The 27,998-nt window shown below is 45.5% G+C and overlaps 1 protein-coding gene across 1 annotated transcript in view; it reads right to left on the bottom strand.

Annotated features, from left to right (window-relative positions):
* The window catches only part of LOC137432960 (zinc finger C2HC domain-containing protein 1B), a 50,036-nt gene that overhangs the window by 2,594 nt on the left and 19,444 nt on the right, over window positions 1–27,998 (bottom strand). Inside the window, exons 4-8 of the mRNA XM_078783774.1 lie at window positions 27,511–27,646; window positions 26,313–26,458; window positions 20,062–20,155; window positions 2,846–2,927; window positions 2,385–2,495 (exon numbers count right to left, since the gene is read on the bottom strand). Of these exons, the coding sequence (XP_078639900.1) occupies window positions 2,385–2,495; window positions 2,846–2,927; window positions 20,062–20,155; window positions 26,313–26,458; window positions 27,511–27,646 (569 nt within the window). The remainder of the gene's footprint in view (window positions 1–2,384; window positions 2,496–2,845; window positions 2,928–20,061; window positions 20,156–26,312; window positions 26,459–27,510; window positions 27,647–27,998) is intronic.

Below are 27,998 nucleotides of genomic sequence, written 5' to 3'. Positions count from 1 at the left end.
GAGTTATTGTTGGAGTGAGTTATTGTTGGAGTGAGTTATTGTTGGAGTGAGTTATTGTTGGAGTGAGTTATTGTTGGAGTGAGTTATTGTTGGAGTGAGTTATTGTTAGAGTAAGTTATTGTTGGAGGGAGCCAGCGCCTCCATTACGGGCCTAGATGCCATTTTGTCCTCAGAAGAGACTGTCCGCTTGGTGCATCTTGTTTTGTCACTGGGATTCCCATGTCGCCATCATTGTGTTCATCGCCATTGGGATTCCCATATCGACATTGTGTTGATCGCCGTTGGTTTCCATATCGGCTCAATTCCCATATCAACCTCTCACCTCGTAACTCCTCGTCCGCCGCCGTGCCGATACCTGCCTGACCTTGTCGTTCGGCACGACTTCCTCCTTCACCCCGCATGGGGATTTGTGCACGGACTTTGGGGAATGTTACATTCCGCTCACGTTGGCGTATCGTGAGTTTATTGCTTTGAGAGCATTGGGGAATGGTGGTACCATCGTATGTATTGTTCATTTGATGCAAGTGACATTTTCATGGTACTTTCTTCAATAGTGTTGTTATTGTGTATGTGAGAGTTCTTAATGCAATTACTTGTTTTGTTTTACAATTGCATTGGTGTGGTTTTACCATGGTTTATTAGAACACTCAAAATAACAAATCTTTCTGCCGTGTTCCCTCTCAAGACTGAGATGCACCGCAACCGGGGTATGGGGAGGAACACGGAACAGTATGTCCTACATTCCCGTGAGTCTGATTTGTATTTAGGAACACAATTAAGGTTAATCGTCTTGAAATAGCCACTCTTTCATCTACATGCTGAAAATGATGTTACAAATATCATTTGAATCACAGATATCACACTAGCAGTGGCAGGTTAAAAGTGCCCTGCGATCCAAACCAAAAACGTGTAAACACACACAGCAAAAGGCCTCATTTATCACTAATACATCATTTGAAAGTCGAATATAAGACGAACCTTCAGCTATCTCATCTGGTTCAATTTGCGACATGACTATAAACTGTCGGAATGGTGCTTCACAGGAATGGCTTTGCATCAATGGGTGTTCCATCCCTCGGGTGGATTTTATCCTGGGTGTCTCGTCTCCTAGCATTAGTTGGTGCATCGATATTAATAAAAGGCAACGTGTGTGTGTGTGTGTGTGTGTGTGTGTGTGTGTGTGTGTGTGTGTGTGTGTGTGTGTGTGTGTGTGTGTGTGTGTGTGTGTGTGTGTGTGTGTGTGTGTGTGTGTGTCCTCCATAACTCCAAAACCATAAAACATAGCAGCCCCAAACTTTGCATGCATACATGTTGAAATTCAAGGGGATGTATCAATTAAAACTGTGTTTGGTGTGTTTATGCACCTCTTTTGAAGATCATTTGCCGGCGTATTTAATTAAAACGTAAACAGGCTTTATCCTTGGTCAGCCCGCTATCCCTCAGAGTGGTCTTTAGCTTTTATGACTTGCTCAAAATGCCTTGCCTTGAGGCAGACTGCAACAGTTTCTGCATGATTAGGCTAAACATCTATTTTTTCCACTTTCGTCACTCATACCATCAAACTTCTGATCTTCACACCTACAAATCGCTGGACACATCGTTTTTGTAGAAGTCGCGTTTTATGACTGGAGAATTTCCTTTGGGGAAAATGTAGTTTTTCTTTCCGATGGCCTCGCACCTTCATTTTAACTCTGATTCGATTTCTGTTTTTATTTATGGTCGTCGCTAAAGTAGATTAAGACTCGGTGAAAAAACAATCTGTGAATATCCATTCAGTCTTGACTAATTTACCACGTCGAGTGTCTTTACATAGTGCAATGCTTAAATGTTCCTCGTGCTATTCATATAGGTCTTCCCTCCTACTCTCCCCCCCTCCCCCCCCCCCCCCCCCCCCCCGGGCAACGCAGAGTACCTTTGCTAGTATTTAATAATCCATGGTGTCTCTCGTAAATAACCAGAGAGTTATTGACAGCACTTTAGCCAAATTCCTGCATAATCTGGTTCCAGTGAAACGTCAAGCCTGGCCAGCCCAGCCGTTTTGTGAAAGACGTTGCAAATTGAAGCCAAAACTTCCCCTTCGACCAATCCCACAATAATGTGGAAATTATTAGGGCCATTAAAGATGCATAGTAGTAGTAGTAGTAGTAGTAGTAGTACTAGTAGTAGAGAGATGGTACACACATTGATGCCTCGCCCTACCTGTGAAACACCATGATGACAGTCGTTTTAGCTATGCAGAGATTTGAGCACATGTTAGACAGATCGGAGGCGAGTGTACGTACCTCTCGGCCATCCTACCAGTTGAGCTAACCTACCAACCATAAATTGGTAATCCATACAAGTAAAAGTCCTTCAATTAAAGAAGCCTTAGAGTTATTACCTACCTTCCAGAGGTTATGTTTGTGACCCTGGACTTCAACACAGGGCTAGCATTGGCTACACCATTCGCACGGCTGGTGACCTCAATGGAGGCATCCGACCCAGGTGTGCTCCTTCTGTAGTATGGGTAAAAATACGAAGAGAGGTAGCGAGAAGGTATACTTTTATAGTCCAATTAACACCCACTCTCCCTCCCAGTCAAGCTTTGCGCATACACTGCCTGATGCTCTGGTAAGAAATCTGAAAGCATTTTTGTGTTTGTGCCGACGACAGTGCAAATATTGTACAACTGTCCTCTATATACTATGAATGAAAAATGAATGAATTCAACAAACAATAATGCATTAGCATGAGGCAGGCAGTGAGACAGACCAATCAATAAAAGGGGTAACAAAGGAGAAACCAGATGGTTGTGATGGATAAATCATGTTGGAAGGTGTTAAAAACAAAGCCAAAGTGAGCTTACCTGTCTCGCTGCAGAACCTTTCTGCCCGATATTCCCACTGACAAGCCACCCCTTCCTCTGCTTGGAGTCTGGGTTGCACCCACTGCAGGAAAGGTTTGCATTATTACACAGATACGGACACACAGAGACACTTTGTCACATTTCATATTTTGATAAATAAAATGTTTGTTACGTTTGTGGGGTAGTGATATGTAGAGTCAGGTAGATTTGTATAGTGTTACGGATTCGGCACTTATTATTATTATTGCTGTTATTATTATTATTGTGGGTTCTAAGTATTATGGGTATTGTTGTTTAAGGGAAATGGTTATTGTGGTTAAAAGGTTAAAAGCGCTCATGGTAAAAATGAGACAGGAAATCGGATCGTGACCCGGAAAGAAAAAGCGTTAAAGAAGAAGAGCGCGGGAGGCAGAGGAAAACTAGGCATTTTGTAAAAGCTCCGTACCCAGCGTGGTCGAGCGTCCATGGAGAGTGAACTTTGAGTCCTGGAAAGGAATCTCGTGCGATCGTTGTTATCGCTGGAGTCGGGGGAAAAGCCTGCGAAGCCAGGTACAGGTGTGAGATTCCAGAGAATCTTGGCCTAGAGGCTGCGGCCCGAGGAAGAACCGACCGCCATTTCGGGGACCTCGCGCGTCGTTCGCGGAACCTTGGTTAGCCGCGTCCGCCGTCCGCTGGTCCCACCCTCCGGTGGTTTGCCGGGTATGTGTGTGCGCGACAGCGGCCTTTGAAGAATACGGTGTGGTTCGCGACTCCACGGTGTATGTTCACGTTTGGATAGCGTCTTTGGGATTCCTCTTTCCACCACCAATTGGGGTTGGCTGGGACCACGTGACGGTCCCCGCCTTACACCTCCGTACCTGCCTCATCGCCATCGCCATCGCCTCTTCGCCGGGAGCACCATTGTGTTCTAGAGATATTGAGAAGGGCTCTGTTGCAGTCCCTGGGGGTGCCGTGAGTTTGAGCTCAGTTACCATCTTAAGATTTGATTGTAGGGTTGATTGCCCCATTGTTGTATGGCTATTTTTGTGTGCTTTTTAATATAATATTTGTGCATTGACAACCAAGGGTGTGGTTTCCTTATTGATTTGGATTGTTTCCTTTGGTGGTTTCCTGAATGGTTTCATTAGTGATTGATTGCGACACGGAATAATATATATATCTTTCTGCCGGGTTCCTCTCGGGGTTCGGAGGTTACCGAGACCAGGAGATTGCAGAGGACCCCGTAACAGAAATTGGGGGCTCGTCCAATTGACTCCAATTGACAATTGCAAATTGGGTCTTCGTCCGGGATATAAAATTCCTTAAATTTCGTCTGGGAAAGAATTCCCTAGCATTCCTAAATTTTCCAATTTTGGAAATTTTTTAGCATTCCCAAATTTTTCCAAAAAAAAAAAAATATATATATATATTGGTTTTTTTTAAAATTTCTTGTGTGAAGGTTAACAGGTGTTAACGGATAGTCACCATGGAGTTTGACGCAGAGAAGTTTACAGCGACCCCTAGTGAGGCACAGTTCCGAGCTTTACTAAAATCGGAACTCTTGATATTGGGCAAACATTTTAGCTTGGAGGTCCGAGCTAAAATGAAGAAACCAGAGATGCAGACAGTGGTGATAGAATCTCTGGTGGAACTAGGAACATGGGGAGAGGTAGCCTTGGAGTGGTTACCAGAAGAACAAGAAAATGTGGAGCTCCAGAAAGTGGAGATGCAATTTCTGAGCTAGGAAAGGTTAAAAGCAGAGGAAAGGAAAGCAGAAAAGGAAAGAGCAGAACAGGAACGAGAACTCCAGGAAAGGTTAGAAAGGATGAAAGCAGAGGAAAGGAGAGTGGCAAGGGAACTCGAAGCAGAGGAGAAAAAAGCTGACAGGGAGTTAAAGGCACACGAAATGGTGCTTCAGCAGGAAATGAAAGCCAAGGAGCTGGATTTAATGAGAGAACGAGGAGAGGCACCATCTATGCCGAATGGTTCGACCACTAGTCAGAACACCTGGGATGTTGGCAGACATGTGAGGCTGGTTCCACCCTTCAATGAAAATAAGGTAGCCAATTTTTTTTCACACTTTGAGAAGGTGGCTCAACTGCTAAACTGGCCTGAGGAGTCCTGGACCATATTAGTGCAAAGTGTTCTGGTGGGTAAAGCTCAAGATATTTATTCGGCTTTACCGATTGACCAATGTGCAGATTATGAGGTATTGAAGAAAACCATTCTCAAAGCCTACGAATTGGTCCCTGAAGCTTACCGGCAAAAATTCCGGAACGCCAGGAAGAGGGAGAATGAGACCCATGTGGAGTTTGCCAGAATGCAAGAAACCATGTTTGATCGGTGGTGTGATTCCAAAGGAGTTGGGAAAGACTTCGAACTACTGCGACAATTGATCCTGGTGGAGGAATTCCAACAGTGTGTCCATGAGGACATTAAAGTTCATCTGGAGGAAAGGAAAGTACCAAAGCTGTATGAGGCAGCAGCCATGGCCATGGTTGGAGCTCCACTTCATGTCATCCATTTGGAGTCTGATTTGGTGTCAGGACCGGTCACCGTCGGTTTACAAGCCACGCTTCCTGTAGAGGGAGTATCTGTTGTTATCGGGAATGATTTGGCCGGTGGTCAAGTTTTTATGGTAACCCGATGGTTGTTAAAAAGCCCAGTAGGGAAAATAACACCACACCAGTTAGGGATGGCGACAAATTTAGCAAGTTATTTGAAGGTGGACTGAACTTCAAAACCAAGGAAGATGTTCTGGAGTCGGCCTTCAGCAAATATGGACCGCTTTTGGAAGTGCTGCTGATAAAAGACAGGGAGACACGAAAGTCAAGAGGGTTTGGCTTTGTCACATTTGAAAACTCAAAGGACGCCAGAGAGGCAGAAAAGGATCTGAATAGCAAGGAGTTGGAGGGTCGGACCATAACAGTAGGGAAGACATTTCATAGGTGTGTGATCTACAGAAGAGGACCACGGAGTCGTAGTTTTGGTGGTGACCGCAATCGATATCATTGTGGAGACTCCCAGAGTTACGGCAGCCCCCGAAGGAAGGATTATCCGAGCAGTGGCCGAGAAGGAGACCGCTATTCATGTGACTACCGTAACAAGTGGTCCAACCGGGATTGTTAGGAAAGTTAGAAAGAGTTGAAGCACTGAATGCTGCGGAGCAGCCGAGCCAAGATTCCTACACGGATTAACCGTGAACACCACGTTCCTAAAGGCATCCATGTAGTGAACTTCCCTACACGGATTAACCGTGAACTCCACGTTCCTAAAGGCGTCCCTGTAGTGAATACTTCCAGGCCGCACCACCCAACCACCATGGAACCTGGCTTTCAGCTCGGCCTCCTGGGAAAAGTGCTGTAGATTTGCTTGACTTCGGGTTTTTGAGTACCTTCATTTCTTCATTTTTGGTACTTTAAGGTACTTCATTTTTGAGTACCTTAACCTTCATTCAAAAGAAACAAAAAGTAAAATCAGAGGGTGATGAGATGGAGTTTGGCTTTGCAGGAGTCCAACGGGGAAATTGAACATGTAAAGCGCAGGGACAGGGTCGTGGCTGACGCTTTGTCCAGAGTCAATTAACCTTGGAAATCTCTGTGGGTTGTAAAATTTTATTGCTTTATTTGTGAGATGTTGATAATTATTGCTCACGGGAATTGGTGATTTGGGTTGTGAGTTTTTGTTTTTGTTTGGTTAAAGACTTTGCCGGCAAAGAAAGTTTTCGATGTGTTCAAACTTTCTTTCTTGAGGGGGGGGGGGGGGGGGGGAGTGTTACGGATTCAGCACTTATTATTATTATTGCCGTTATTATTATTACTAGCCGAAACCCGTGGAACATCCACAGAAGGGAGGATGTGGTGTATGGATAGAGTGTACCATTATGGATGGCATAGGGGATTTGCTTGTCCGAGTAAGAGTTAGGAAGAAAGATGAGAATGAAGAGTGCGTATATGAACAACGATCGCCGACTCCGGCACAAATGCATGCTCTGGATTTGTCCACTCAGTGGACGGCTTGCTTTCGCCTTCGCCTGTCCAATCAGCGGACGGCTTGCTTCGCCTTCGCCCAGCAGACGCCAATACGATGGCGTCGTAAGATGGTGTCGTATCGGCAGTTAATCGGATGCTTTTGGGCCCCAACGTCGGCTAATTCAGATTTTTCGAGTATGGCTGTATGTGATAAACAAAGAGCGCGGTTCGTAGATCGTAAATCCATTAGTGCCGTGGGCATCGGGTCACTGGGTGCGGCGTAAAAGGGATAAAGTCGAGTCCTTACGCTATTATTATATAGATTGTGGGTTCTAAGTATTATGGGTATTGTTGTTTAAGGGAAATGGTTATTGTGGTTAAAAGGTTAAAAGCGCTCATGGTAAAATTGACACGAAATCGGATCGTGACCCGGAAAGAAAAGGCATTAAAGAAGAAGAGGCAGAGGAAAACGAGGCGTTTTGGAAAAGCTCCGTACCCAGCGTGGTCGAGCGTCCATGGAGAGTGAACTTTGAGTCCTGGAAAGGAATCTCGTGCGATCGTTGTTATCGCTGGAGTCTGGGGAAAAGCCTGCGAAGCCAGGTACAGGTGTGAGATTCCGGAGAATCTTCGCCTAGAGGCTGCGGCCCGAGGAAGAACCGACCGCCATTTTGGGGACCTCGCGCGTCGTTCTCGGAACCTTGGTTAGCCGCGTCCGCTGGTCCCGCCCTCCGGTGGTTTGCCGGGTCTGTGTGTGTGCGACAGCGGCCTTTGAAGAATACGGTGCAGTTCGCGACTGCACGGTGTATGTGCACGTTTGGACAGCGTCTTTGGGATTCCTCTTTCCACCGCCAATTGGGGTTGGCTGGGACCACGTGACGGTCCCCGCCTTACCTCCACCTCCGTACCCGCCTCATCGCCATCGCCTCTTCGCCGGGAGCACCATTGTGTTCTAGAGACATTGAGAAGGGCTCTGTTGCAGTCCCTGGGGGTGCCGTGGGTTTGAGCTAGGTTACCATCTTAAGATTTGATTGTAGGGTTGATTGCCCCATTGTTGTATGGCTCTTTTTGTGTGCTTTTAATATAATATTTGTGCATTGACAACCAAGGGTGTGGTTTCCTTATTGATTTGGATCGTTTCCTTTGGTGGTTTCCTGAATGGTTTCATTAGTGATTGATTGCGACACGGAATAACATATTGTTGCGAATATGGAATTTGGCCTCCATATCCGCTTGTAAATATTCCCCTATTTTCTCCAATACTCCCCAACTTTCCCCAATCCCCCATTCCCTAGTCCCATTGCATGTAAATAACAATCAGTAGAGCCGACCTTCCCCTTATTCCCCCATTAAATGTCGTGCCCAGGTCCACCGCACCACACGTAGACAACTTTCGGACATCTTCCTAGTTATTCTTAATCTATGTCAGTTAAGGCCTCGTTTCCATTAATTATGACTCTTCGTTGCACCAGAATGTGATTATATGGCATCAGTAGTGAGTTTAGGACCTTTCCCATACCTCCTCCCATCTTCTTCCCCAAACAACAACTACAACAACAATTACAACTACCACTACGACTACAACAACAGAGGGGCGGGGAGTGTGCGTCCTCACACCGGCTCGGTTACCCGCCATGACCATGCGCTCCACGGCGTTACCCCGAAGGGGCTGGCTGTCAGCTCCTCGTCAGGGGCGGAGCCAGTAACCCCCCCGCACGCACCCAATGAGAAGCAACGTGCCGATTCCACGAGGCGGAGCTAACGAGCCGAGGGCGTGTCACTCCCCGCCGGATATACGCGGCCCCGCGCCGGATGTGACGTCAGATGCGCCTCAGCTTGGAGAAGGAAAGCCACCTGCGAGCGCTGAGTCAGATGCGCCCCCAGCTTGAGCAGACAAGACGCCATCCGAGCGCTGCGACCTCCCCGCATCTCTGGACCGGACCGAGTCGATTCTGACCTTTGAGCCCAGGTGCACCTGGAGCCATCGCTACCCGCCTGTCCTTTCCATCAAACCCCCGTGTGAGTCAGCCGTTGTCCCGTGTGTCTGTCGTCTGTCCGGGGTTAATATAAGAGTGTGTCTAAGTGCCTGTCTTCCTGTAATATACCTCTAGCCCCTGTAATCTAACCTTTTCCGTACGAATATACTTGAGAATCGAAACGTTGGTGTCGTATTGTGTTATTGTAATCCAGCCGGGTGTCTTCTTTTTCTTATTGAGCCAGCGTGGCGCGGCTTCGTCAACGTCGAGTATAATCGGTAACTTGTGCAGACGTGGTCATACCAAAACCGCTCGGTAAACTAACATCTAAGCCACGTCAGTAACAATTGGTGTCGAGGAGTGGAATTCGAACCCGGGACTAAATTTATTAGGCCCAAATTGGTAACAAGTAGAATCGATTCGGAGCGCGTTTCCCGCGCGAAATTATAACGGCGAAATTTGAATTTGTTTTACGAAAATAAAATAAAAAACCGAATTTTGAAAGTCGCGCTATGGCGGGTCAAGACAGCTGGGGTCCGGTAAAGGAGAGTGAGGTAGGGTCGATCCAGGACCAAATTGAGGGACAAGAGGAGAGCGAAGCAGTGAGGGCGGCAGGTTCGCAAAATAGCGCCGTCACGCACGAAGTAGCGGGCGCGCAAAAAGGCGCCTCGCACGAGCGTGCGGTAGCCGAGCCGGCTGTATCAGCGGGCTTTAACATGCAGCCGATTGACATGCAGGCCCTCATTGCGCAGTTACAGGCAGCTGTACAGATGAGTATGGGGAGCCAAATTGAGCGATTGGGTGAGCGGTTGGGGAACCGGATGGATGCTCAGAGTGAGCAAATGGGGGTAATGAGGGACGAAGCGAGGGGTACCAGTGAGGGGTTAGACAATAATTTTGAGGAGTTAGACAAGAAATTTGGGAAGTTAGACAATAATTTTGAGGGGTTAGACAACGGGATAAAAGAAGTGAAAAATGGGTTAATGGGGGTAGAAAATAGAATGGCTGCCCAGGAGAATCAGATAGAGGGAGTGAAAAATGGGTTAGAGGGGTTAGAAAACAGTATGGAAGGCAAATTGAGGGACATGAGGGACCAAGCGGAAAGGGAAGTTAAACAAATGGAGCAGCAGATAGAGGGGGTCAGAATGGGGGTAGAAACCAAACTGGATGCTCACAGGGAGGAAATGGAGCAGATGAGGGTGGCATCTGGGCAGGAGATGCAAGTGATGGGAGAGGAGATCAGAAGAGGAGTGAGTGAGGAGGTCGGAGGAGTGCGCGAGGAGGTGAGGCACTGTAAGGAGCGCATGGAGAAAGAGGTGAGAAAGGGGACTGTAAAATTGCAAGGTGGTATAGAGGAGTTGACGCTGGGAGTAGAACAACTGACAGTGGGACAAAAGGAGTTGGGGGACCAGGTAAAGAAGAACACAGCGGTAATAGAGGGTTTAAAATCGACACAGAAGGAGATGAAAAAGGACGTAGGGGTAATTAAAAAAGAGTGTCAGACGGTACATGAGGACCTGACGAGGAAAATGGACAAGGTGGTAGAGGTAATGGAGGTTAAAGAGCGGGAGGTGCGGGAGCACATAGAAAAAAATAAAGTGGAGTTAGAGGAAGAACTTAAAGGGGCGCACGAAGAGATGAAGGAGATGAAGCAAAAATTAGAAGAAGTGGAAGAAGGGGTGAGCGAAATTAAAAAGCGACGGAGAGAGGATAAGAAAGAGATAAAAGAGGAGGTAAAAGAATTGGTCCAGAGTCTGTGTTCGGATCGTGATGATGTGCTCATTAACCGGATGAGGGATTCGCAGGTGATGGAGGAGAAGCGAAGAGGAAGAGGACCCGGTGTAAGTGGTGACCAATATGGTCGTGCGTATGATGCGCCAGGGGATTTAAGAAGCTTGGGGGTCGAGATAGACCCGGGTGTTCGTGAGAGGCCGTTGGTGAAGTGTGCGACAGGTCTGGTGTGCGAAAATGGAGGTGTGCAAGAAAGTCCGACTCTGGGGTGTGTGAGGAAAGAGTGCGCTGTCAGAAGTAAGGAAGAGTGTCCACCTGTGGTGAGTGTTACAGAGGGTGTGACGGGAGAGTGTGCGCAGGAGTGTGCGCGAGAAAGGTGTGTGACGGACAGGTGCATGAGGAAAGAGTGCGCTGTCAGAAGTAAGGAAGAGAACCCGCCTGTGAAAGAACGTTACCACCTCGAGCGCTGTGCAACCTTCCGCATCTTTGGACCGGACCGGACCGTACTGTACCCTGCCCCGAGCCCAGGAGGACCTGGAGCCATCGATCCTGCCTTTCCTAGCCATCAAACCCCCGTGTGAGTCAGCCGTTGTCCCGTGTGTCTGTCGTCTGTCCGGGGTTAATATAAGAGTGTGTCTAAGTGCCTGTCTTCCTGTAATATACCTCTAGCCCCTGTAATCTAACCTTTTCCGTACGAATATACTTGAGAATCGAAACATTGGTGTCGTATTGTGTTATTGTAATCCAGCCGGGTGTCTTCTTTTTCTTATTGAGCCAGCGTGGCGCGGCTTCGTCAACGTCGAGTATAATCGGTAACTTGTGCAGACGTGGTCATACCAAAACCGCTCGGTAAACTAACATCTAAGCCACGTCTGTAACAATATATATCTTTCTGCCGGGGTTCCTCTCGGGGTTCGGAGGTTACCGAGACCAGGAGATTGCAGAGGACCCCGTAACAATAGGTAGGTGCTCCGATGATCGTGATAAGAACCATCACCATGTAATTTTTCTTTAGCCGAATGTCGGATAAGTGTATAATATCTGTCCCCGTCACGAGGGGGCGGGGCATGTTATTTAGCTTAGGGAATAAGGACAAATTATCCCTGTATGTCTTACCCTCTGTGATTTATCCTTTGTCCCTTATGGCACCGCAATAGACACAAGCGCAAGAAGTGCCCATTGGAATTACAGTAAATAACAATAAAACCAACCGGAAGCCAGGCATTTGGCACTGGGGCTGACAATCCCGCCTGGCAGGCACACATCAATCGGGCAGGCTGAGAGCCACGCCCAGGACAGTGATTGGGCGGGAGTTGACCAACGGGAAGGCCAGGGTCGGAAGGGACTCGCTGATTGGTGAAGGAAGGACGAGGAGGAAGCAGCGCGCTGATTGGCAAGGTTCGACTAATGATGTCAGAAGCGGGCTGCGTTTGGATTGGTGGAGAGCTGAGCATGCAGTGGTGGCATGCGGGCATTGGTGGAGAGGCACAGATGACGTCACGTGACGGTCAATAAAAGAACTTTCGGACTGACATTTTCTCTCTCTTGCTCTCCCTTGCCTTCTTCCTGCCTTCTCTCTCGCTTGCCCTCATGCCTTCCTCTGCCATCGACTCTCTCCTCTTGGTTCCGGACTCTGGTGGAAGACAGTTGTGCATGGACGATGGGCTCCAGGAAGCGATCAGACCGACCGTGTTCAGCAGGCGCCATCGGGAGACGTGCAGAGGCAGCCGGAAGAGCCGCGACCCGAGAACTGCGGTTCTCCGTGCGTGGACAAGTGTACGAGCGCTATTGACTATTCGTGATCTCTGTGGTGTTCACCAAGGGAATCACATGACAATATGTATGTATGTACATATGTATTGTTATGTGTTACTTCCCTAAACTCCGTTTACAGTATATATGTATAGCTATCACCACCCCATCACCATGTACAGACTTGGCATTTAATATGGAATATTTTTTTTCTTCTTGACTTGGGTTTACTTTCTGAACTCAGTATATCAATCTGGTGAGTTTCTTTTACCCTTCAGTGATGTCTTTGTTGAAAGAACCATGTCACTGATTGTCTTTCGCAGCAAGAAGTCAATAACAGGATTATATCACAGGTGGCGTGACAAAATGTAAGGACAGGTACATTTGACGATTGGCTTCACAATCAGGTATATAAGGGTTGTTGCGTTCTGTATTAGTGGAAAACAACTGCTGCACGTCTACAAAAGTTATTGCCGCTTCCTCTGGAGATGGTCCGTCTACTTGACAATGCTGTTTGTCATGGAGTGGTGGCTTTACGAAATTCTGGCATGAAACAGAATGCTATTGCTCAGCAGTATGGCATCACTCAAGGTCAGGTGTCAAAGATCCTGAAACGAAATGCTCAGAGGGGTGTCCCTACTACAATACCGAGGCCAGGACGTCCACACAGAACCACAAGGAGAGATGATGACCAGCTGCACCGGTTAGTCTGCAATGGCCGTACCAAGTCAGCTAATCGGCTTAGGGCTGAGTGGCAGCAACTGACAAATGTGCCTGTATCCATCCAGAAGGCTAGTCAACCAACGACTGGTTCAAGCAGGCTATCATGCCAGGCGTCCCCTGAAAAAGCCACGCCTGACCAGACAACACAACCAGCGCCGATTGCAGTGGGCCAGAGAGCACCGTCAATGGCAGCCAGGACACTGGAATCACGTGACCTTCAGTGACGAGTCTAGATTTCTGGTCTATCGTCACGATGGCCGCGTCCGAGTGCGCAGACAAGTGCATGAAGCCCACAACGAAGATTGTATAGTGCCAAGAGTCCAAGCTGGAGGTGGTGGGGTGACCGTTTGGGCTGCTTTTCATGCAGGGGGCAAAACTGACCTGGTTGTTCTGAATGGAAACCTGAACCAGTTCAAGTACAGGGTCATTCTGGAAGAAACATTGCTTCCATTTGCTCGTGCAGCCTTTTGAGGAAACTTTGTCTTCCAAGATGACAATGCACGGCCTCATCGTGCTCGCATGATCCAACACTTTCTTGCTGACCGTGGTGTAGAGCATATGGAGTGGCCTGCCATGTCCCCGGATATGAATCCGATAGAGAACTTGTGGGCAGAATTAACGCGTCAAATCGACAACTTGGACCAGCAGCCCACCACTGTGCGTGAATTGCAGCAGGCTATTGTCACTGCATGGGCAAGCGATTCCTGTCCAAACCTTGGCAAATCTCGTGAACAGCATGCCTCGACGACTCGACGTGTACGTGCTCTCCTGAATGCTCGTGGGGGTTACACGAAGTACTGAACTGTAATTTTACTGTCCGTAATCCCAGTCATAATTTAGCTTTTTGTTTTTGTTGAAAATTTTTTTGGCTAATGTGCAAAATAAAGAGATACTTCTGGAAAACGTACAGAACTTTAACACTACTGTCCGTGAATTGAGTTCGATATCAGTTTACATCACTTTCAAGGATCAATTTATTTGCTTCGAAATGTCAAATGTGGTTTTTGTTTCTTTTAAAGGTCACATTAACAAAATCTAGAATAATTTCAACATAATTCCAATTAACTTTTGGTTCTAAGTCATCTTGAAAAGTAAGTTCACCCCCACAAAAAAAATATTCCATATTAAATGCCAAGTCTGTATGTATGTATTGTTATGAATTTTGGGTAGGGGCATATATAGATCCAGGTAGATCTGCGTAGGTATTATGCTCCGGCTGTCGTGATAGGGAACCTTACCTGTAATAAGTTTGTTTAGGCGGTTTGTTGGATTAAGAGTATACCTGTGATCATACAAGGATGATTGGGAGATAGGTAGAGTAGGGATTATGCTAACTCCCCGGTATGTCGAACCAGTGATCATCCCGGTGTCCCGTATGGCAACACACCCATAGACATTAGCTAGGTCCAATAGCGCACCACATTAATTAATTCCCCCTCCGCCACGATGATAATAAAACACACGGAAGAACAGACCGGAAGCCGCCGCACAGTAGTACACCATGGCAAGCAAACATCGAACAGGCAGGCCGAGAGCCACGCCCAGGAGAACTCGTGATTGGCCAGGGGAGGGGTGAGCAACAACCAGAGCACCGATTGGAGAGGAAGGAAGATGAAGGACATGCAACACTGATTGGCCACCACCGATGACATGACCCCAAAGGCGCGAAGCGCTCGGCCAATCAGTGCGTAGGGCGCAAAACACTACCAACAAGCGACGTGCTGATTGGGAGGAAAGCGCGAGTGACGTCAGAGGAGGTCTGATAAAAGTGAGTGAAGACGGACATTTTCTCTCTCTTTTTCGTCTTTCTTTGCCCCTTCGCCTCTGCCTTTCTCTTCCCTTCCTGCCTTCTCTTTACGTTGGACCCTTGCTCGTTGGCCGACGACGACCGTTGGAAAGATGTTGGAGTGCCGACGATTCTCTTCCCCTGCGTTCACGTGCGAACGGCGAGCGTACGAGCTGCAGCGCACTGTGACCATGCCGAATCCGGGAGAAAATTGCACGCTCGCTCGCTTGGCGCGAGAGGCCTGGTGAACGGGGACGCATCGATGCCTGCTTCACGCCAACATCGTGCACGCTTGGGGCCTGGACGACGGTGCTCAAGCCTGACGGACGCTGCATCCAGACAGAGATAAGCCCGCACCCACAAACACAACGGTTCTTTTCGTAAATTCTCCAATTTGTCTGTGTTCACGTCTGGTGTGGGGATGTCCCAATTTAGGACATTTATTTATCGTCTCGTCCATTGTTCTCGGGTTCCGAATAAGAAATCGTTTCTTTTTGTACATAATTCCGTTTTCGTTTGCGAGTTACTTTTCGCAGGTTGAAGACTGCACGCGGACCGTCAGGTAAATCTCGCCGCTTCTTCTTTCCTTCTTCCTCCCGCGCATAGAGTGAAATCCGCCATTGACCCGAACGCCTCAAGTAAGATCGATTGCTATCTGCGATTTTCCGGTATTAACCGAGGGGAATCACACGACAGTATGTATGTATGTATGTTTGTATATGTATATATACACAAAGAATTAAGTTAAGCACCCCCCCCGTTTTTTTACAACCTCGCACATTACAAGTTTGTTGTCGTCAAAACAGTGTAATATACCCATGATATTGCTATATTTTCTGGAGAAGTGATATTATGGTCACATAAAAACATAACAATCATGCCGTTTTCAATATTTTATTCTGAATAATTTAAGGTGAAATTTTTTGGGAATTTTAGGCATATTTTCACCTCAATTTAAGTATGGAGCTATAGGTCCATCACGGACAGTGTGGATGACGTTTATGTTTTCTAACGTACAGTCATTGTTCTGAGAAGACCTCTAGCGATCTTTGCGTCAATAACGTGTGTAGGACCCACGTGATCGGATCACTGACTCAACCAATCACTTTTTTTCACTTTGATCACTCAATTTCATCAATGGATAATTGCTAATGTCATACCAATCATTATTTGATCTCACATACCTTAGAATATATGCCAATGTATACATATACACAAAGAATATATATTAGGGGGTGCTTACCTTAATTCGTTGTGTAGGGGTGCTTAACTTAATTCTTTGTGTATATATATGTATATAGATAGATAGATAGATATATATATATAGATATATATATATATATACATACATATATATATATATATATATATATATATATATATATATATATATATATATATATATATATATATATATATATATATATATATATATATATAGTTGCGGATATGGGATTTGGCCTCCATCCATATCCGCTTGTAAATATTCCCCTATTTCCCCAATACTTCCCAACTATCCCCAATCCCCCATTCCCTAGTCCCATTTTCTGTAAACAACACTCTGTAGAACCGACCTTCCCCTATTTCCCCCATTAAATGTCGCACCCAGGTTCACCGCATCTCACGTAGACAACTATAGGACATCTTGCTAGTTATTCTTAGTCTATGTCAGTTAAGGACTCGTTTCCATTAATTCTGACTCTTCGTTGCACCAGAATGTGATTGTATGGCACCGTTAGAAAGTTTAGGACCTCCCAATACCTCCCCGCAGCTCTTCCTCATGGTACAACAACAACTACAACAACAGCGGCGGCGGCGCGGGGAGTGTGCGTCCTCACTCCGGCTTGGTTAGCCGCCATTGAACATGTGCTCCGACGGGGTTACCACGCAGGGGCTCGCTGTCAGCTCCTCGTCAAGGGCGGAGCCCGGTAACCCCCCGCTCCCAATGGAAGCGGCGGACCGATTCCATCTGGGGCGGAGCTAACGAGCCGAGGGCGTGTCACTCCCCGCTGGACATGCGCAGGAAGAGGGAGGTGACGTCAGATGCGCCCACACCACGGAGAGAGAAGACGCCACCTCCAAGCGCTGACAATACCTCCCCGCATCTCTGGACCGGACCGCGTTGATTCTGCCCCTGAGCCAAGGTGCACCTTGAGCTATCGACTGCCTGCCCTTCCTTGCCATCAATCCCTGTGTAAGTCAGTCTTGTCCCGTTTGTCTGTGGTCTGTCGGGGATAAGATAAGACTGTGTCTAAGTGCCCATCTTTTCTGTGCTTTACCTCTTACCGTGTAATCTACCCGTTTCTGCATCACCAATATTATATCCTCCTCCGGAGGTCTTGAGAACTGTACCCCTTGTGTCGTTGCATTTATCCCAGCCGTTGTGTCCTTTCCTTCATTGATTTAGCATAGCGCGATTTGGCCAACGTTCGAGTGGAATCGGGCGGGATAGGGTTCTAATCGGGGAGTAACTGTGCGGACGCGGTAATACCAAACCGCTCGGTAAACTAACATCTAAAACCGCGTCTGTAACAATATATATATATATATATATATATATATATATATATACTGTACATACATACATACATACATACATACATACATACATACATACATACATCCCGGGGTTAAGACCCCTAGAGGACGAATGCCCAAAACGAGCTTAAACTCCGAGGCATATTCTGAACCTTGGCAGGATAGTCTTTGGCGGGCACGGGAAGGCCCGGGGCCTTATCTAATCGGGAACACACACAGGGGTTAATCCAAACCCACAAACACAAAGACGGGACAGCAAAGTCCACAATACAAGAAAAGTAAGATTCGACAAATAATGATTTAATGAAAATAAATGCAGATAACAATGAAAAGTGAGGTAAAAACTAAGATTCCTAATTGAGATGTCTCCACTCAGACTCGTATACAAACAAGGGGAAAAGATAATGAAAGAAAATAAATAATGTTTTGGTAAACGGCCAGACTCAGCTTTGTGTCCCCAAATGAATGGTTAGGCTTGCTGGTCATCGCCTCGAACCACCGCGCAGGAAACGCACAAAATGGCATGGAGTTGCTCCCGTAGCCAGCCACCGGCATGAGGCAAGCAGGCAGGATCCCACCCTGCCACGCTCGCGACCCTCTCCTTTTCTGCAGAGCACCACCGTCCACCAACACCTCCTCCTTCCATGTTGCAAAAGTCCCAAAGCCCCAACACGTTTCCTCACCAGCGCACCCAGAACCACAGCATCCACTCAAGACGAGAGCCAGAACAAGAGAGAGACAAAAAAATGGCGAGACGCGTCTTTTTTCTTTCGGCTTCCGAATATTCGACGATGACGTCACACTCTGTCCAATCATCAAGCGCTACTCAATCATGAAGGCCGGGGCGTGGCTCCCCGTTACGAGTCGTCGGGGGGTGGAGTCCAGTCGCTGTTCAGGAATGTTTGGATGACGTCGTTGGTCGTGAGGCGGGATTTACGTACTGATCGGCAAATGTGCTGTATGTTGGTTAGCCCTGGCGGCGTTGTGAACGAATGAGTCAATTGCAGTGCGATCATTGTTTTACTGAGCCTTTGATTTCCTGGCTGGTCGAATGTTATAAGAACATCAGGGAAAAACCACAGGGAGGCAATCACGTACAGGGGAATTTAACCTTATACTCCCTAAAATTAATTAGCACAAAACCACCCTCCTTATGGTGACATGCAAACGCTCTTACCCGGACAGACGGCCTACTTATATACATCGAGATGGGTTCTTCGCGGCATACGGAGCATTTTAATGTGTACGATTCTATCTCGACTAAGGTATTTCATCCCCCTACCCCCACAGGCATCCTCCGTCGTGCGAAGTCTTTCCTTGGCACACCTGAGCTCCTCACCATTTACAAGGCTTTCATCCGCAGCTCAATGGAATACTGCTCTCCTCTCTGGACTGGTGCTCCTGCCTCACACCAAGCTCAGCTTCACGCTGAAGAAACCAAAGCTTTCAGAATCATTGGAATCTCTCATGATGAAGCTGATTGTGAGGGCCTTTCACTCACTCACCGCAGGCAGGTAGGTGGTCTTTCTGTCTTCTACCGACTCATATCCGGCCTAGCTCCCCCAGCTCTATCTGTGCTCTGTCCCCCAAATATTCCTACAGGTCACACAAGATCTGCCAGCAACCCTCTTCTTGTGAAATTGCCAAAATCAAGACTCTCTGCTCACCTTCACTCTTTCATTCCTCTTTACTCCTGCCTCTGGAACAAACTCCCTCACTCTATTCAATCCCACTCCTCCCTCCAGGTATTTAAAACAGCCTGTGATTGATGCTGTGAAGAGGAACAGGTTGAGATGGTTTGGTCATGTATGTGTTGAGGAAGGATGAAAGTGACTGGTTGAGAAGAGTGATGGAAATGAATGTAGAAGGAAGTAGAGGACGGGGAAGACCGAGAAAGACTTGGCTAAAGATGGTGGAAGAAGAAAAGCGGGCAAGGGGGTTAACAAGGAGAGATGCAGAAAATAGGGCAAGATGGAGAAGATTGTCATGGGGACCGCAAGGCTAACCCCCGCTCTAGCAGGGAAAATGGCCTTAAAATGCATGTTGTTGTTGTTGTTGTTCACCACCATCTCTTATCTTCCCCCATCCAAAAACTTGATCTTTTTTTACCCCCGTTAATTCACCCCAGATCCACTTTTTTGAAATACTGACTTCTTTCCTGGATGTCCTAGCAGTGTCCAAGTGTTTTATACCTCTCCCACCCCCTCCCCTTCCCATGCCTCCTCCCCCACAAGCCCTCTCCCTCCCACAGATCTCCCGATGTCCCTGCTCTATACTGTTGTACTTGTGTGCTTCCCTCTCTCTCTCCTCATCTTGTCTTCCGCTCCCTTTATCATATATGTTTTATGTATCAGTTTGTTTTTTTGTGATTAATGTTAGCTCTTACACGAGCCTCGATCTTGTATACAGAAAAAAAATAATAATAATTGCCGATTAAAAAAGTGTGGATAATGCACCAGAAAATACGGTATGCTGTTAGAATGACAGAACAAATGCATTCATCCAGTAGGGTAATACCTTGAAAGATATATAGTAAAGTTTCATTAATATCAATTTACTTTCAAATATCTGAAATGAAAAGTTCCATGAACCACCCTTATACAATTTGATCAGGCAGTGATTGTTTTGGTAAACTGATTATGTTTATGAGTACAAATCAATTCCTCAATAAGCAACATTTTGCACTGGAAAATAACAACATAAAACCACAAGAACATAAAGAGGAAAAAAAAAAATTTTTTTAAGAAGACAAAGCAAAACTACCTGTAGATGACTGAATCTGTCCAGGCACTGGTCCTCCCCGTCCCAAAGGCCTTGGGGTTTTTGGCCCCATGCCAGCCTTATTCAAGAGGGAGTGCTGTTAAAAGAAATGTCAGGAGTCGTGTAAATTGCCAATACAAGTCTATAAAAATGAATGTCTCAACGATAATAATCCCCTCAATAAACCACTACTGTTACGGCAATGACACAATATTAAGATATCTGAGAATAAAATACGATGTAAGCATGCACAGTCAGTGCCTTCAGAAAGTATTCCCATCCTGTTACGTTTCCACATTTTGTTGTATTACAACCTGAATTAAAAATGGATTAAATTGAGATTATTTGTCACTGATCTACATGTAGTACCCCATAATTTGAAAGTGGAATTTATTTTTAGAATTTTCTTACAAAATAATTAAAAATGAAACACAAATATCTAAATTACAAATTTAATAATTATTGTTTCTCATTAAAAATTCATAATAATGATTTTTTAAATCATGAAATATCTAGAAAACAACATTATTCATCTGCCCTCTGTATTATCAAAAGGCTTTGGTGAAAAATTTATGACAACAGCTAAAATGGTAAAGTTACGGCACGGACACACACACACACACACACACAAAGACAGACACACACATTTTCAAAACCCCCTTCCTGTCCCACCTCCCCCATCCCCCTTCCCATGACTCCTCCCCCCAAGCCCTCTCCCACCCACAGATCTCCCGATGTACCTGCTCTCAAATGTTGTACTTGTGTGCTTCCCTCTCTCTCCCCATCTTGTCTCCCGCTCCCTTTATGTTTTATGTGTCAGTTTGTCTTTTTGTGATTAATGTTATAGTCTAGTAGGAAGACTAGGTCCCCCTGCACCCCCCGGAGATATACTTCTAATCAGTGTTTCTAGATTGGAAAAAATGTGTAGAAAATGACTAGCTATGGCCCCAAGCTGAAAAAATGTCCCACATACCATTTTTATGCAAATTACTGCTGCAAATTTTATGCAAAATTATGCAAATTTTATGCAAATTTTTGATGAGGAGTAGAGTTGAGGGGTCTTTGAGGGCTTCATCGAGGTGCTCTCGGTTGCAAGACTGGGTCATTCTGAGAAGCACAGCAGGGTCAGAGATCATGATGTTCTCCTCCTCAGTGAATCTCTCCATCAACAGCCTCTCCATTGCCTCACACACTGTTTTGAGGCAAAAGAGGGACTTTGCGTAGGCCTTTCCACTGAGAACACCTTTGAGAGATCCACTTGTTACTAGTTGTGCCTCAAAGAGAATCTCTGCATATCCAGAACCACGCATCTTGTGTCCAGTGAGCATCCCGATGTAGTTCATGGATGTGTGGAAGGGTCCAATCGTTACTACATGACTAGCAAATTCATTTGGCCAGCGCCAGATGATGGGAAGGGCTTTCATGCAGACACCCAGATCAAATGTATTCAGGACCCATCTCTGACCCACCTCAGCAGTTGCTGCCTCGGAACGCTTCAGTAGCTCACGAACAACTGCGTTGTCTGTGATCGGTCTGTGCCTGGTGCCTGCATGGCATGGCAATGGCCTGCAGCCTGTGCCTGGGCTAGGGGGTTTCACCTCTGCAACTGGTTCTCCCCCACCCAGCAAATCAACAGTCGACTACTGCACGCCTATCCACCAACCGATCACAGACAACGCAGTTGTTCGTGAGCTACTGAAGCGTTCCGAGGCAGCAACTGCTGAGGTGGGTCAGAGATGGGTCCTGAATACATTTGATCTGGGTGTCTGCATGAAAGCCCTTCCCATCATCTGGCGCTGGCCAAATGAATTTGCTAGTCATGTAGTAACGATTGGACCCTTCCACACATCCATGAACTACATCGGGATGCTCACTGGACACAAGATGCGTGGTTCTGGATATGCAGAGATTCTCTTTGAGGCACAACTAGTAACAAGTGGATCTCTCAAAGGTGTTCTCAGTGGAAAGGCCTACGCAAAGTCCCTCTTTTGCCTCAAAACAGTGTGTGAGGCAATGGAGAGGCTGTTGATGGAGAGATTCACTGAGGAGGAGAACATCATGATCTCTGACCCTGCTGTGCTTCTCAGAATGACCCAGTCTTGCAACCGAGAGCACCTCGATGAAGCCCTCAAAGACCCCTCAACTCTACTCCTCATCAAAAATTTGCATAAAATTTGCATAATTTTGCATAAAATTTGCAGCAGTAATTTGCATAAAAATGGTATGTGGGACATTTTTTCAGCTTGGGGCCATAGCTAGTCATTTTCTACACATTTTTTCCAATCTAGAAACACTGATTAGAAGTATATCTCCGGGGGGTGCAGAGGGACCTAGTCTTCCTACTAGACTATTAGGTCTTACGTACTTTACGTAGTTAGGTACGAGCCTCGATCTTGTATACAAAATAAAAATAAAAAAAACCCGATTTCAAAACTAAAGAAATACAGAAATATATAATTTACACAAGTATTCAACCCCTTGCGTGAATACTTCATAGAAGTGCAGCGATTACAGCTTCCACTCGTCTTGGGTATGTCTGTATTAGCTTTGCACATCTGGATTTGAAGAACTTCTCCCATTCTTCCTTGCAGATTTGCTCAAGCTCTGTCAAGTTGGATGGGGAGCAACAGTGAACAGCAATCTTGAAGTCTTTCCACAGATTCTCAATGGGATTGAATCATGAGCTTTGGCTGGGCCATTTAAGGACTTTCACACTCTTGCTCTGAAGCCGATACAGTTTTGCTTTGGCTGAATGCTTGGGGAACGTAAATCCTCACCACAGTCTAAGGTCTTTTGCACTCTGAAGCAAGTTTTCCTCAAGGATTTTCCTGTATTTGGCTCCATTCATTGTTCCCTCTATCCTTACAAGTCTCCCCGTGCCTCCCGCTGAAAAGCATCCCCGTAGGATGCTGCTGCCACCACCATGCTTCTCGATAGGGATAGTGTAAGATGGGCGATAAGCTGTGCTTGGTTTCCGCAAGATATAGCGCTTTGAATTCAGGCCAGAGTTCAACTGTTGTTTCATCTGACCACAGAATATTTTGCCTCATGCTCTGACTTTCACGTGCCTTTTTCTCAGGAGTGGCTTCCATCTGGCTACTCTCTTATAAAGCCTGGATTTGTGGAAGTGCTGCAGAGACTGTTGTCCTTCCATCAAGTTCTCCCATCTCAGCCAAGGAAGTCTGTAGTTCTGTCAGAGTGGTCATTGGGTTCATGATCACCTTTTTTTGTACACCGCTCCTTTCCTATGCCATCTCCAGGCATTGCAAATCGTCATTGCCAGGCACCGAAGGGGGCTCGGCAGTGACGCACGCTGAAAGAGAGTACTCAGTTTTCACTCTGGTTGTTGTACACCGCTCCTTTCCTATACCATCTCCAGGCATTGCAAATCGTCATTGCCGGGCACCAAAGGGGGCTCGGCAGTGACGCACGCTGAAAGAGTACTCAGTTTTCACTCTGGTTTCTTTCTTGTTTTCTTTCTTGTTTTCTTGCTTTCTTGTTTGTTTGTCCGAACGATATCTCAGCCATCCTTTAAGCTAGGAAGCTGAAATTTCGGCACAATAGTGAGCAAGTCCTTTGTCAAAAACGGCATTTTTTTTTTTTGATTAATCAATAAATTGAGGAGTTATTTAATTATTAGCGATTAATTAAGTACTTATTTAATTAATCAAATTTCCTTTCTCTTCTGACCATTAACTCAGGCACCTTTTGAGTTAGGAAGCTGATATTTGGACATGCCAATGACCAGGTGATTTGGCTGCAAAGGATATTTTTGATTTATTAATTAATCAATTAATCGATTAATTATTTAATTATTCGATTAATGACAAAAAAATTTTTTTTTTTAAAGTTACAGATTCTGATGAAATAGTGGTAGTTTATGTGTTCTCTGACCAAATTGATTAATAATTTAATTTTTTTATGATTATTATTTATTTATTTTCATTATTAATCATTTATTTATTTTCTTTCTCATTTGGCCAATATCTCAGGCACCTTTTGAGCTGGGAAGCTAATATTTGGACATGAGTGACCAAGTGATGTGGCTATCAAGGATATTTTTGATTTATTGATTAATCATTTCATCTATTAATTATTTATTGATTAATCGATTAATTATTTATTGAGTAATCAATTAATTATTTAATTTTTTACAAATGACTTATTTAATTAAATTTCTAAAAGATACATCTTCGGATGAAGCACTAGTGGTTTAGTTATGCGATTAGCCAATTGATTATGAAAATATTTTGTGATAATCTTTTATTGATTTTAATTATACAATTAATCAATCAATTAGTGTACACCTCTCCCTCCCAATGCAGCCTCAATGAGCTGCACTGCGGTATTGCCGGGCGCCGGAGGCGCCCCGGCAATGCCGCGCTGCAGCATATTTAATTATTTGTACTTGTTTCTTTCTTTTTTTGTATACTGAATCGAGGCTCGTGAAAGAGCTAAAGGTCCTTCTTGCCCGGTTGCCCAGTTTGGTCAGACGGCCAGCTCTAGGAAGAGTCTGGGTAGTTCCATATTCTTTCCATTTCCTAATGATGGAGCTCACTGTGCACTTGGGAACTTTTAACACTCTAGAAATTGTTTTATACTCCCTTCCCCAGTAGTGGGGCGGCTTAGCCCAAATATTCAAAAGAATTGTGCATTTTGTGAAACAAGCACCAAATTTGGCACAAATGTACATTAATATGTTGCGAACATTTTCAGATATTGGGCCACTTGAAATTCCGTAATTTTTTTTTTCAAATTTCGTAATTTCAAATTTTTCGGGTGACACCGTCACAATTTCGGTCTTCGAGGCCGGCCGATAGGCAAAGTGTGACCGGAAGGGACGAGGTTCTCCTGACCACGTGGCCCTCGATCTGGGAAGCGAGAGGCGTTCCATTAGTGGACGCGCCCCTCACGCCCGACTTTTGGGCGGCCCCGGCAGGCCGTTTGTTTTGATGTTCCGTGACAGGCCCCGCACCCCCACCTCCGGGCCGACCGGAAGCTTGTGCTGAGTACCTCATACCTGAACAACTCAGTGAGGCAGAACACAGCAGTGCACACCAGGGTGACCCCTTCAGTGCATAAACCAATTAACCTGTCCACTGCAGGGCATATAGAAATGAAGTTATTTTCTGCATATAATAATAATATAAGTTCAGTTCTATATAACAATTTCTGTTATCACCACTACCACTACAACTACCACTACTACAAGCTTTGTCTGGAATTTTGTGGACTAACAGACAAACAGACATACAGACAAGCTGGGATCAAAACATTACCTCCTTCCACCATTGAGTGTAGAGGTAAACATCATGGAAATTATATCATGCCCTAGATTTAATTCATGCTTACCCGTGTATTTGCTTCACTGGTTCACAAGGTCTTTTGCATACATGTAATTCAGACTCTCGTCTTCATTGCTGACCACACAATGTTCGCAACATATTAATGTACATTTGTGCCAAATTTGGTGCTTGTATCACAAAATGCACAATTCTTTTGAATATTTGGGCTAAGCCGCCCCACTATATCGGCCGGCCTCGAAGACCGAAATTGTGACGGTGTCACCCGAAAATTTTGAAATTACGAAATTTGAAAAAATTTGAAAAAAAAAATTACGGAATTTCAAGTGGCCCAATATCTGAAAATGTTCGCAACATATTAATGTACATTTGTGCCAAATTTGGTGCTTGTATCACAAAATGCACAACAGGTTTGCTATGCTGCTACACTACAGATCTATGCCTTCTCGCAATTCTATCTCAGCGTACTACGGACAGTTCCTTGGACTTAATGGTAGAGCTTTTGCTGACATCTCGTAGATGTCTCGTAGATGTCTCGTAGATGTAACATAAAGTTGAAGAGACATGTGAAGGATGATCAGAAGAAATTGAATGCACCAGAGCTCATTTTGGAGTGTCACAGCAATGGGGCTGAATACTTATTGACTCGAGACAATTCAGCTTTTCATTTTTAATTAATTTGTGGCAATTTCTAAAATAAAAAAATTTTAAAATCCACTTTAACATTATGGGAAATTATGTGTAGATCAGGGACAAAAAAAATCTCAATTTATTCCATTTTAAATTCAGGCTGTAATGCAACAAAATATGAAAAAAGTCAAGGGTTGTGAATACTTTCTGAAGACACTAACTTTCGTAAGAAATTGTCGTTGAGAAATTATCTCATCAAAATCAACTGCCTCAAAAAAGGTCTTCTAACAAGTGAATTCTGTAGTGTGTAAGACAACTCACCTGTGTGCGTGGGTTGAGCCGAGTCGGAGTCTGACCTTGTAGCCGAGACTTTCCCATTCGTGCTGCTTGCTCCTTGCAGAAGCTGATGTGCCGTTCAGCTGCTGACACAGCAAACCGCCGCTGGCAGTATGGGCACTGAATGTGGTCTACAGGTAAAGGTGTGTGTGTTAGATGATGCAGGATAAAGTATTTTTCCATTTCACTGATGAACTACCTTCACATTTTTACTTTATCAAGCAGTAATAGAGGTATGCGCACACGCCTATGATCTGTATAGCCAGGATCCTAATCTCGACCCCGGAATAAATGAGCACCCTGATATTTCACAGGTAGGGCGGGGCATAAATGTGTGTGCCCATCCCTTGCATGTATGTTAAACTGGGCATATTGTTGGCCAGCATTAGATGGTGGACGTTAGAGATCCCACAGTGATCTTCGCAAAAAGTAGGCGAGTTATCGCCAGCACCCTTGCCAAATTCCAAAATCCTGCGCCAGAGAGGCGACCCGTCCAGGATAGTAATCCTCGCCGAGAAATTATTTGGCAGAATCGATGCTTTGTATAGAGCATGATACATGATGATGACGATACAATTTGGCTTCCCTAGTTAACACGGGAATCATTTGCACAACACAAGGTTTACTGGGGTGAACAGGCAGGCTGAGAAATGTCTTTGAATGAAAGAGATAAATAAATTACCTTGGTGTCTTCCTTCAGTAAAATATTCAGCCTGCTCCATCAAAAGCCAATGCCCCCAGTTCTAACAACTGAACAATGAATGATCGTTTTAAGGCCATTTCCCTGCCAGTGCGGGGGTTAGCCTTGCGGGCCCCATGACAATCATGGTTCCCTGTTTGAGGCAATGTTTTTATGGCCGGATGCCCTTCCTGACGCCAACCCTTAGTCACCTCTTATGATGCGCAGGGATACGGTGTACCTATTCTAAATCGGGGTACACACCCTGATCATTCATCCCAGCAAGCTGGTACTCAATTTGCCAACCTCGGAAGGATGACAGGCTGAGTCAACCCCCCTGGCGTTAATTCAGCGATCGACCGGGATTCGAACCCAGGATCCTAGGATCCCAAGCCGGCACCCTAACCACTAAGCCAACACCAGGGTATAGTTCTAACAACTAAACCTACTAATTAAATGAACTTTGAATATGAACAAATAATTGCATAGGGTTCTTCTGCACACCAGGATTGATGGTTGAAGGAGGAGGTGGAGGCAGAGGCTTCCCTTCCTTCAAGGCCTTTGTGACTCCTTTTGCTGATCGAATGGTGTTGATGAAGTCTTCATGCTTTTGCCGCCAGTTTTGCTTCTTCACTGGTAACTGTGCCAAAGAAAACAGTCATTATCCGAGAGAGAAAGACTTTGGTGAAGGAAGAGAACGACCTCATCTTTGTCCAATGATCCCAAAGCTAATACAAAGCGAAAGCAAACAGCCCTTAAAGCTGAAAGTTACTATGAATGCAAGAGTAACAAGAATGGCACTCGGTAGAGCACATACCTCTGCCAGGCTGAACAGTTTACGTTTTGTATCCCACTGATAGGCCTGAATCTTAATCCGGACCTGAAGTAAAATCTGTCCGTGGCAGAACCTGAATTACAATTGGCAGTTTACACTCAGCTGAGCAGAGTTTAAACAGCCTGGCAAAGTTGCAGTTTGGACATCATCAGCTGAT

The sequence above is a fragment of the Myxine glutinosa genome, chromosome 8 (genome assembly GCF_964187855.1).
Source record: "Myxine glutinosa chromosome 8, kmMyxGlut1.1, whole genome shotgun sequence".
In the NCBI taxonomy this organism is placed as follows: Eukaryota; Metazoa; Chordata; class Myxini; order Myxiniformes; family Myxinidae; genus Myxine; species Myxine glutinosa.
Note: the sequence above shows the minus strand (reverse complement) of the source record. Positions and strands in the feature narration are given on the sequence as shown.